This window comes from Arachis ipaensis, chromosome B10, assembly GCF_000816755.2.
Source record: "Arachis ipaensis cultivar K30076 chromosome B10, Araip1.1, whole genome shotgun sequence".
In the NCBI taxonomy this organism is placed as follows: Eukaryota; Viridiplantae; Streptophyta; class Magnoliopsida; order Fabales; family Fabaceae; genus Arachis; species Arachis ipaensis.
The window spans coordinates 17797136-17809631 of NC_029794.2; the positions used below are offsets into that span (position 1 = coordinate 17797136).

The 12496-nt window shown below is 31.7% G+C and overlaps 1 protein-coding gene and 1 long non-coding RNA gene across 2 annotated transcripts; both read left to right on the plus strand.

The window, feature by feature from the left end:
• Nucleotides 1234-2372, plus strand: LOC107623390 (nucleomorphin-like). Its single transcript, XM_016325630.2, has one exon. It carries the CDS (start codon nucleotides 1393-1395, stop codon nucleotides 1966-1968), a length of 576 nt encoding a protein of 191 aa, XP_016181116.1. The 5' UTR covers nucleotides 1234-1392; the 3' UTR covers nucleotides 1969-2372.
• On the plus strand, nucleotides 9994-10435 carry LOC110267397. The gene is made up of 3 exons (XR_002354951.1): nucleotides 9994-10100; nucleotides 10174-10275; nucleotides 10356-10435. It is a non-coding gene; the product is annotated as an uncharacterized LOC110267397 (long non-coding RNA).

Genomic DNA, 12496 nt, shown 5'->3' on the forward strand with positions numbered 1-12496 from the left:
AAATCAGCTAGAAAGGTTATTAATGACAAAAACCTTGGAAGCAGCAAATGATCCACAACTGATGGATACTAATAAGCATATGACTGATTTCTACAACTGAAAGTTCAGTAATGAATCTAAAGTGATGACAAAGCCAAACTTTCTAATTAATAAACAGTCACTGTACTACCAGGGTATGCTAATATACATGTATGAGTTACACTTAGCTAAGTCTAACTATTCATCTAGTATAACTAACTAAACAGCTTCTAACTACTTCTAATTCTAACTGAATGAGCTGGCAGTTGAGTAAACTACAATCCCTCAAACTATCATGAAATTATGATATAAATTGAAATTATTTACACTTAATACAGAATAAACTTCGAAAAAAGTTAATAAATCCTCACTTTAAACCAGTCTTGGGCATTAACTAAATCTGAACACTCTATTAAGATGTAAACCACTAATCAAGAGTATCAATTTTGTTTCAGGGCAGCATTTAGTTTAAGCTTTCAACAAATTAGATATTAAACAAATATTTAAATAGTATTCTAAAAGAAACTATAAAAAAAAATTATAATTACCTCTTGTCGCCGAAGCACGTGCACAAATTCTTCCTTTGTCAAATTCGTCATCTATTTATTATTTTACACAACACACCACCGTAATGTATCAAACTTGGAGAATAGAGATGCAAATCAAATGAATGAATTAATTAATTGATGAATCACCTGCTTCAAGTCTTCTTCGTAGTCTTCTATGTTGAAGTTAATGTCAGCCTCCACTCCGTGGAACTTAATTGCCGCTCTATCATAAGCACTGTCCAAAGCAGAAAAATGAATTAATACAAAAAGAAAGAAAGGTGAGGAGAGAGAAATATATATATGCTGGCTCGCTCACTCACCCAGCAGCTGCATGTGCGGTGTCAAATCCACCTGCACAAATTTTACCCAGACAAAAGAGAACCAATTACTTCAGCCAGCATATTCATTGCAAGCATAGATGCAATAAAACAATATCTTTGTGTATGCATCAGTTTATTGCCAAAAAATTTGGAGGAATTTGAAAGTTAAATAGAATGAAAAGTGGAAGCTAGTAAACTACTTGTCAGGGAACAACAAACCTGAATATGGTCATCAGGAAGTAAGACTTTCCGCGCATTTAGACATCTGCAGGTTGAAATATAACAGGATTCCAGATATAGCAAAAGTTAAATCCAACGATATAACAAATTAATAATATTGGAATAACCTTTCAAAAAGTTCTTTTGAATCTTTTAAATTGCAAGATGCTTGCAGGGTCAGAGCTAAAGATTCAGCTGCAACAACTAGACAACAAAATATATATTTAAATGATTCCAATTTCTAAGAAGCAAAATAACAAACACATAGAGTGCATTATTACAAAATAATGGAAAATAGGGTTATTATTGATGAGCCTTTGAACCTGAGGCATGAAGCCATTGAAGCTGAGCTTGAAGAGACAAAGAAAAACCTTCAAAAAGCTAAAGAAGAAACCATGTCAATGGCGCATTGTCTTTCTTCATTGCAAGAAGAGCTTGAACTCACAAGGCAAGAGCTTCAACAATTGAAGCAAGAATCCATGGGCAATAATAATAATAATAATAATAATAATAATAATAATAATAATAATAATAATAATAATAAGCATCATCCCATAATGCAAGAAGAAGAAGAACCGGTTATTATTGAAGATGTCAAGGACATGGAGAATAATAAAAATAAAAATAATGTAACAAAGTTTGATGATGATGAATTGCAAAAGAAAAGGCATGTGACTTTTGCAAATACACCCTCATTAACTCATATTATTTCACCGTCACCACAACTGCTTACACTTGAAGTTGAAAAATTGAAGAGGCACCATTCATTTGGGAGTGAGAAGAAGAAGAATAAGATCAAGCCACTTATTCCACTCATTGGTTTTGGAGGTATCTTTTCAAAGAAAAAGAGAAATAATTATTAAGAGAAAAATAATGCTTTCCATAGACACCTTGAATTTTATAGCTTTCATTTGTGTATTGCAAATTGTCACCTACCAATTAAAATTCAGATAATAATGAAATATCACTCATGTCAAAATTATAGGAAAAAAGTAAAAAAAAAAAAAATTGACGGTCTACATTAAGTAGTTTTTTTTTCATTCTCTCATGTCCTTTGTATTGTATTTTATATAGTAGAGGCAAAATTAAACTAATAATATTGAGTGAGAGTGAAATTGAATATATATGGCATATGATATGAATATACTTTTTCAACTTGGTCTTGTTTATACAGCTGCACCCTTTCAGAATATCATTACTTTGAGTGACTTTCATGCCACTTCAAATCATATATATTCAAGCTTAGCTTGTACTTATTATATATTAAATTCAATAAATCATTCATTCAGCGAAAAGAAAAGCATCACGACTTTTCTTTTATACATTTTTATTCTAGATATACACCAAGCCGAAAGAATCATATCATATTCATATTAATTCAGAATAACAGAGAAACAAATTTATAATGTTAAATTAAGATATAATAATATGTCATAGTGTAGAGTCTATAGCTTCTTAATTAGAAGTGAAGCTTCCATTTTAATCGCAAGTAAAATAGAAGAGTGGACCAAAATCAAATTTACCTCTAAGCTTAGCGCTGAGGGCGCAAGTAAAATTAGTAACCTTAAACTACTTGTAAACAATAAATGTGACTCAGACCACATCAAATTGTTCCATTAATATATATATTTTTATCTATACAATACTAATGCCATTGGCTCAAGAAGAACAAATACCTTCCTTGGGGCTATAAGAGTGACATCAACATCAAACAATGCAATCAAACCAGGTTTCCGGTAGCCATTTATTCTTATTAGACAGGTTGTGATTAACAAAAAAGATATAGAAGATATAGAAGATCCCACTGCTACGATAACAGAAAGTGTGGACGCTGCATTAAGGCCTCCAGAAAAGAGTCCAACGACTTTTTGTAACATCAAGTGGATAAAGTTAAAATGCATAGGCAAAATAACTTAGTGTACAAAGTAGCACATAGATCAAACCAGAAAGGACTAACTCACAGCTTGCTTAAGGCCAAGGCTGTGTGTCTCACTAACTTTCTCAAAGTAGCATGAAATTTCATAATCTTCTTGGGCAAAAGATCTTACTATTCTTATGGCACCAAATGATTTCTAAGCAGCATGCAAAATTAAGATTAGATTGGAAATGAATATCATCTCCTAATGTTGGTTTGATGGAAGAGAAATACGTCAGCAATTGAAGATGCTACTGCAGCTGCAGTTTGAATTTTGTGAGATAGTTCACGCAGCAAATGCCTAAATTTACAGACAGCAACAGAAATTACAGGCACAACAGCCAAAGCCAACACTATAAGATATTGAGGGAAGAGAGAGAAGTTAGGATTCGAACAATGGAATAAATGTATGTCTATAGTTTATGAAATAAACCGGAAAGCTGTCGCTGGAGGAGATGTCACCGGAGAAGATCTTCGTTGGAGGAGATCGTTAGAGAACACGAGAGAGAGGTCACTGCAGTAGCGTCGTACACGAGCTTCAACTTTCAACCAAGTGTTTCTGTAACTAGGAATGTTCAATGTGTGTTTTATATACAAGTGATAAAGGCGGTTCAAAACCGCCATAATGACTAAAACCGCCATCAAATACAAATTTATTACTGGCAGCGACCAAAAGTGCCATAATATCCAAATATTACGGCGGTTCTTTGAAACCGCTGTAATATAAATGCCATTTTAAACTTCTTTTTTTGTAGTGGGAAGCATCTGGAAATATAACCAGCTTTGTTAGCTGTTCTTTGGCAACAGGATAATATCCCAAAATTGCCCTTTTTTCTTCAGTCCAATTTAGGACTATGTTAAGGGTTTCTCTGAGATTAGATCTACAGACCCTTTTCTTTTCCTTGATTTCAGCCCTTGTAGGAATGTTTCTTATTATCCCTGTTCTCTGGGTTTGAATTGGAGCTTTATCTGCTCTTTTTAGGGTTTGCTCTGGATGAAGAGCTTCATATTCCTTGAAGGATTTCTTTGCCTCTTCCAGTGTTAGGAACCCTCCTTTATGAATTATCTTTGACTGGTGTGTGAATGGTGCTGCTTTTTTCCAGGCATCATATACTCCTTTCATGGGGCCATTATAAATTACATAATATTTTTTATCTTGGGTGGATTTTTTAATGATTTCAGCCATTATAAAACAGACTCAGAAACTGAGTAATAATGCTACATTTATGAGTCTGTCTCTGAGTCTGTTTTGTTATGTTGATTATATTTTGAAATTTTTCTTCTTTTGGATTTTCTTTTTCCTTATTTCTTTGAAATTTTATAGATACTAATATTTCTTCAAGCATATCTACTATAGAATTTAATTGTGGGTTAAAAGTATGATAAAGATGTGGGGAATCATTTCCATGGTAACATTTCTTAGAAATTCCGTGTGAAAAATAAGTTTTTTCAGATTTTTGAAGTCCTTCAATAAAACTTATAGTAAAATAAAGATTTTGAGAAAAATCATTTTGTATTGATTTTAAGAATTCGGTGTCATTACAGTTAACATTAGTTAAAATCATTAATTTTTGATCTATTAATTTTGATAACTTAATTATTTCTTCTCTTAAATCTTCTAATTTACTTTTTTCCATTAGGTGACGTTTTTCTTTGTGAAGAGCTACGGTTTTAAGTGAAAAGTGTGGCTTTAGAAAGTGTAGTTTAAGAAAACAAATCTTTAAATCTGTACAGATTTAGATCTGTACCATATAATTTTCTTTTGTAAAAATAGTAACAAACGGAGAATTATTATCATGGATAGTAAAGTTTTCATCATTCATGCGGAACTAATATAATATTCGTTCTGATGAAGAGCTATACTGAATTTTATTAATTAATTAATTAATTAATTTATTAATCATTATTATTATTATTATTATTACAAAAAAATGATAAATAAGTCATTGACTTTTTTATCCACAAATATTTAAGTCTTTAAAGATTTGAAAATATATTTAATTTTCTGACTTATTAAAAATTTGGGCACATCGATCCCTCATATTCACTTGGGTTTGTCAGATTCAACGAAAAATCAAACGTGACTTCTGTTATACTGACTTGATTGATATAGATGTATACGTGAGAGAATTTTTAAAATAGGACAAATTAAATCCAGAGATCGATGTATCCAATTTTAAAAAAATTAAAAACTTAAATATATTTTCAAATTTTCAAAAACTTAAATGTTTACAAACTAAAAAATCAGAAACCAATTTATCTTTTCTCCATTATTATTTTGCATACATATGTACAAACGATTCATTGCCACCACTCAGTTTAATTTAGATTTCATGTCATTTAATTTTCACACCCAAGTCATTATTATACTATAATAATAATATTACTATCTGTTGTACGTTTTCTTTTCTTACTCGAGTCATACTATTATTTGTTACATTTTCTTAATTGATTTTTTTATCTATGTAATAACACTAGTGTGCTTCGGAAAATGCTAACTCCACTCTATTTTTTATAATGTTGATCATTTCACATATATATATTTTTTACAATGTATATTTGTATGGATTTATAGAATAAAATAGTCTATTTTTAATAAGAGTGGTAAATCGGGCCAAAGTCATCGAACCGACCAACCAAAATCGTTAAAAAAATAGACTTGGCTCAAATTTTGAATTTACGAACTCTGGCAAGATGAGACGGGCTAGCCCAACAACCCAACAACTCTTTTTTAGTAGGAAGAATGGATAAAAGTTCATATAAATTTTCACACAGTATAAACTAATATATACTCCAATATTTTAATGAGTCATGTGTATACGCTAATATCAAATTTTGTTAGTCCTTTCTATCCTTCCATCACTTGAATAACTTTTAGTATTAGCTGCCAGGTGGTACGTTATTTTTATGGTGGATATGTGCATTGTGTGATTTGGGATGGATTTAATAAATAAAAGAGTAAAGTATTATTTTTGCCCCAATGTTTGGGATAAGTCCCAAAGTTGTCCCTAACGTTTCAATTGTCCTATTTAAGTCCCTAACATTTCAAAACTGACTCAATGTTGTCCTGCCGTTAGGGATCCGTTAACAGAATTGACGGCAGGACAAAATTGAGACGATTTTGAAATGTTAGGGACTTAAATAGGACGAAAACGTTGGGGACAAAAATGATACATAAAAATAAATTTTAATTTTATCCTTCAATAATATCATTTTTTTTACTATACATAGTATTCAATTATTTTTTAATCACATCTAAGTAAATTACACTTAATCATATTACTTTTATTTTAAATAAATTATTTTTTTGATAATTTTACTCTTAAAGATTTTTAGTTTATTTAGATGTAATTAAAAAATAATTGAATACTATGTACAGTAAAAAATTAATATTATTGAAGGATAAAATTAAATTAAAATTTATTTTTATGTATCGTTTTTGTCCCTAACGTTTTCGTCCTATTTAAGTCCCTAACGTTTCAAAATCGTCTCAATTTTGTCCCGCCGTCAATTCTGTTAACAGATCCCTAACGGCAGGACAACATTGAGTCAATTTTGAAACGTTAGGGACTTAAATAGGACGATTGAAACCTTAGGGACAACATTGGAACTTACCCCAAACGTTGGGGATAAAAACGATACTTTATTCTAAATAAAAATATACAAAAAAGTAAACGTTAAAGTGAAATCTTTTTAAATCTTCTTTACGTGAGTTCATATTGGGTATTTGTAAACTCTAATGTACTAGAATGTCACAATCTCAATAAAGAAATAACATACGCTAAACTTGTGCAAGTGCTTATGGTGGCTCCTCTTCTGCGAGGAATAGGAAGAACAAAAAGTTCGACTACAACAATGTCAAGTGTCTGCATGCCTTGACACAGTGGTGCTTGAGTCTGCGACGAAGTGGAATCTAGGGAGATTATTTTTTTGTTATCCATTATGGGAGGTATGTGATTTCTTATTCTGTTTACGATGATAAATGCTATGCAACTTATGTGAAATATTCTCGGATTCATGAATGTAGTAGGTTGAATTGAGGTGTGATTATTTTATTTGGACTGATGAAGTTGTTGATGCTAGAAAATTTGTGGAATTCAGGAGAAGAATGAAGAAAGCAAATGGAAGTATGTAGAAAAAAGCAAATGGAAGGATGAAGAAAAGATGAAAAAGATGCTGCAAATAATTGATGGGATTAATCAAGGATTGTAGAGCATTAGAAAATGAGATCACACAATACACAAAGCTACCAAGGCAAATAACGTGCCACCTAGCAGTCATTACTACTGCAAAAGTTACTTAGGTGACGAAAGAGTAAAAGTGGCTAACGAATTGAAGCTTGATATTAGTATATGCACATGATTCATTAAAACGTTAGAGTGTACATTAGTTCCATGTGAAAATTCATGTGTACTTTTGTCCATTCTCTATTCTTTTTATTTTGTAAAGGGTATCTAGAAAAAATGATAAAATGTAAAGAGTTGCACAGGCCACAGCGTATTAGCGTTTAGTTTTGTCACTTTCTCTTCTCTCAAATCTCATATCTCTCTTCTTCTCTTTTTGAAAATCTCAAATCTCTCTTCTTTTCTCTCAAATCTCAGTTGCCAGTCTCAGATCTCTTTTCTCTTTTGACGGTAACGCCCTTTTCTTTGCCACTCTCTTCACTTTTCGATGACGCCCTCCCAGAGTAATGTCCCTCTTTGTCAAAGTACCAGCAATGGCGGCAATGACATTCTTCATGGTGGCAGGCAGCGATGTTCTTCAAGCTCTCTCTCACCCCACTATAACTCGCCTCTCAACCTCTTCCCCAGCCCCTCACTCCAGCAATCCAGCTATCTTTCTCAACCACGAGTAGCACCGCAGTAGCTTCTCTACTAGTGCAAGCAACCATTGTTTTTTATTAAATGATTCTTTTCTCAAATTGAAATTAGTGATGATGTTCTTTTAATATTCTATGATTTTGTTATCCTGATTCCTAAGATATTCAAAAAGAGTAATGTTACATGATCAGCAAATATTTTTATTTTTGGCCAATACTTATTCAATAATTATTTGCACTTATATTTACTGGAATTTTGCACATAAAAAGTATATAGTTTGTACCTATATTTATCCGAATTTACACACATGAATTAATACAGTTTGACACACGTTTTTCAGAGTTTGCACACATAAATTAGTAAAATTTATTTTTTTTAAAGACAATTTAATATTTGTGTTGATTAAGTAATAGCAAAAACTACTAAAAATTAGTGGCACTCAATAATTTCTCATTCAAAAATGTGATTCATGATTTCTTGATTAATGAAATTTTGCTTATGATTCTTGAATTTTAGAGGGTGAATGGGTAATTTACTTTGTCTATGTTTTTATATTAATTTAAATAATTTAGAAAAATAATTTTACAGTATTTAGATGTAATATTTTGTCATTTGAATTATTTATATTTGTAATTAAAAAAAATTGTAAGTGGGCCGGTCTACTAACCTGCCAATCCACCTTATAGCAGGGCAGTTTAGCAAGTTCAGCTCATTAGTTTCGCAGGACGTGATAAGGCGAGACGAATAACCCGCTTTGCCACCTCATATTTTGTAGTCTTTATTAAGCTAATAAGTCGTCGAACACTTTACTTTTCATAATTTATTATTGTTCAATTACATGATGATGCATTTTGTTAAATTATAAGAAAAATATCTCTATTAAAAAACTTTAGTGTACTTGAAAATTTTTAAAGCAAAATTAAAAGTATTAAAAAATAAATTAAAAATCTTTATTTGAAAATAACAATTTTTATTTTTTTGAAAAATATTTTTTCAATGGTCAAATATTAAATTACTTTTATATGTTTAAAAGATCTTTTTAAAAAAAATTACTTAATAAATGTTCTTTTTGAAAAATTACCTATTTAAACACATTGACTAGACTAAGAATTTAGTTTTCCAAATGGCATTTTGTAGTTTATTTTTTAAATGGTTTATACTTTTGGAGAGACTATAACTTGATATCACAAAATTCTTAAAATTTAAACTAATGCCATATGTATCTTCTGAAACCAAATTACTAATTTAGTCTCACACATGAATGAGTTGGGGTTGGGTTGGACTTAAGTGATGAAAGGATTAAAAAAAAAAATGTTACTTTACTACAGGTTAAAAACCGAGTCAAGTAGAAAAAAATAAAACAAATTAAGAACAACGGATAGAACCCTATCTCCAACCATGCTTCTGCACTGGTACCATCTTAAATTCCTAGCTACCTACGGGTATGTAGGTAAACATTCTTAAAAATTAAACAAACAATCAAAGTTACTATCATGATTTCCAAAGTTTAATATGACAAATGTTGACCCCGCACAAAATTCGATCTATAAAGAACAGGACCAGTGATACCGCGCCCAATACCACAAATGTTTGAGTAGGTTCTTTCAGTAAATTTGGAAAAAAAAACTGTTACAATAAAAAACAAAATAGGGATCAGAGGATGATCTTAACGGCTAAAAAATTTAGATATGGAAATGAGATGTGTGATATACTTTAATATCGTAATTTTAGGTGTTTTTTAAAACTGTGGAATGTACATAAATCGGATCCTCCGATTTGTGTAATCCCAAATTTTTTTAATTTTTTAAACACAAATCAGAGGGTCCGATTTGTGTACCAAAAAATCGGACGGTCCGATTTCTATACCTCTTACAAATCGGACGGTCCGATTTTAACTTCTGATGTAAGACCCGGAGCTTTTGAAAAAGTCTTATTATGATCAAGTCTCAAAATCATATGGTTATTTATAGCCTTAATTTCAGAACCGCCACTACCGCCGGAATCCTTGGCCGCCGCTCCTACCGTTGCTCCATTTGGGTTTTGGGTGAGTGCGCCGCCTTTGCCCTTGGAAGCCGCTGCTTGGGCCGGGTTGCTATGGTGGTTGCTGTCCTTGTCAGTAGCGGGAAAGGATGAGACGCGATGATGGTGGGTGGTTCCCCGCCCTTGCTGCCGTGCCATCAAAATCTGCTGCCATGGCTGCCGGAGCTCCGGGCTGAGTTTCTACCACTTGAGACCCTGCTGCCACCGTGTTCCACTGCCGGTAAGTTCTTTGAGTTTGGTTTCTGTTCTGTTGGAATTTCGGAAAGGTTGTTAACGCCGCGTGGTTGTTACAGTTACCGTCACCGGGGTTTTTGCTCGCGATTGTCACTTGGGGTTACTGACGGAGCCACTGCCGGGTTGATAGGGAGCTGCGACTGCTTCGTTTTGTGATTTCAGTGAGTATTTTGATTTTTGAAAGCCCTGCGTTAGTGCTCTGTTTCGTGTAATAAAGTATTTGCGATGTTAATGGTTCTAGGAGTTAGAATCCGGTTTGCTTATGCCACTTGTAGCGGTTTCTGCTTTCGAGAGAGCAAGCCGAGTCGGGTTCTGATTGTCCCCCCTACATTTTTCCCCTTTCAGGATATGGGCGCAGAAGTTACGAAGAGTTTATTTAGTTATTGATATGTTCTGTATTGATATAGATTATTTATTGTACCCTCGCCTTTATCTTGATATATTCTGTGAGAGGGATAGGGATTGTGTTGGTTAATGCTTGTAAATATATATATATGTATATATGGATGTACTCTTTATGAGTTTTGTAAGTTGTATGGTATTTATGGATGTACGTTATTGAATGAAAGAATTTTTTGGGAGCGGTATTGCGGTTAAAGTTTTAAACAGGCTCATATTTTAGTATTAAATAGCATAAGTGTCGTCGTAATGTCCGAGCTATCAGAGTCGCGCAGCCGGAAGTGTGAGCTTTGGTAGTTAGGGTGTTACATCTGACACCAAAGTTGCGTAAAGCACCTATATACTCCATAACTACATCCTATATCATTCTCTCTTTCATATCTAAATTAAAAAGTGGATCTTAATTATTAGGCTAATTATATATACAAGACTCTAAAATAAAAGTTCGGTTTATTTAAGGGATGTTTGGTATAAGAAATTTGATTCTTTTATTATTAACTTTAATTTGGATACAACATACTTATTAGTTTAGATCATTGTACTTATTATAAGAGGTCTAATAATAATAATTTTACTATTTTGCTATCATATGTAAATGACATGTTAGTAATAGACCCCAACAAAGATCAAATTCAAGAATTGAAGACATAGTAGTTAAAGAATTTGATATAAAAAATTTGGGATCAACAAACAAAATTTTAGGAATGTAAATTCACATAAAGATTTGGCTATCTCAAAAGAATTATTTTAAAAAGATCTTGCAACATTTCAACATGTAAGAATGTAAGTCAATTTCAACTCCACTTCATTTGAATTTTAAATTATCCTCAAGTATGTGTCCTAGTAGTAAAGCAAAGAGGATTAAAATTTCTCGAGTACCATATGCATCAGCAGTGAAAAGCCTTATGTATACCATAATTTGTACAAGGTTAGATATTACCCAATCAGTTGCGATGGTAAATCAATTTATGACAAATTCGAGTAAAAAGCATTGAAATGCTGTTAAAAGGATCCTAAGATACATCAATGGGATCTCAAATGTTGCATTATATTTTGGAAGACCAGAGCTCATTGTCAATGAAAAATGTTGATTCAGACTATATAGGTGATTTTGATAAACACAAAAGTCTACTACAGACTATATGTTCACACTTGTAGGAGGAGCTGTAAGTTGGCTATCTAAGTTACATACGATTGTAGCTCTATCTACTATAGAAGCTGAATATATGACCACTACTCAAGTTTGCAAGAAAACTATTTGGATCCAAAAGTTAATGGAAGAACTCGGACACAAATAGCAAAAGATTCTTATATATTGTAACTATCAGGGTGCCTTGCATTTTGCAAAGAATCCAGCCTTTTATTCAAGAACAAAGTATATTGGAGTACAATATCACCTTATTTGGGAAGTAGTAGAAGAAGAGAGTGTGGATATATAGAAGATTTACACTAAAGATAATCTAACAGATGCTATGATAAAGCCAATCAACACTAAAAAATGATGCTAATCTTGTTATGGCCTATTGAATACATGAGTAATATGAATTTTAAAAATTTATCAAAATTAACTTTAAGTGAGAGATTGTAAAAATAATAAGCTAATTTTTATAAAAAAAATTAAAATAAGTCATTGAACAAAATAAAAAGAAAAAATTCTCCTACAAAAATTTTAAAATAAGTCATTGAACAAAATAAAAAGAAAAAAAATTTCTACTTATAAATCATTGAACATTGATGGTGGAAAGTAATATGCATTATCCATCTAAAGTTGTTGTACAATTAAGGTGAGAAAAATTTGGGATAAGTATTGTTTTGGTCTCTAACGTTGAGGGTCAGAATCAAAACCGTTCCTGATATAATTTTTGATTTAGAATCATTCTTAATATTACATTTCATTTTAAAATCGTCATTTCTAATAAAATTTTTTTATAAATGACAAAACTACCCTTTTTTATAAATAGTTCTTTTAAATAAAAAAATATA

Excerpts from the sequence above, each read along its gene's own strand:
- LOC107623390 (XM_016325630.2), top strand. The coding sequence starts at position 1,393 with ATGGAAAATAGGGTTATTATTGATGAGCCTTTGAACCTGAGGCATGAA.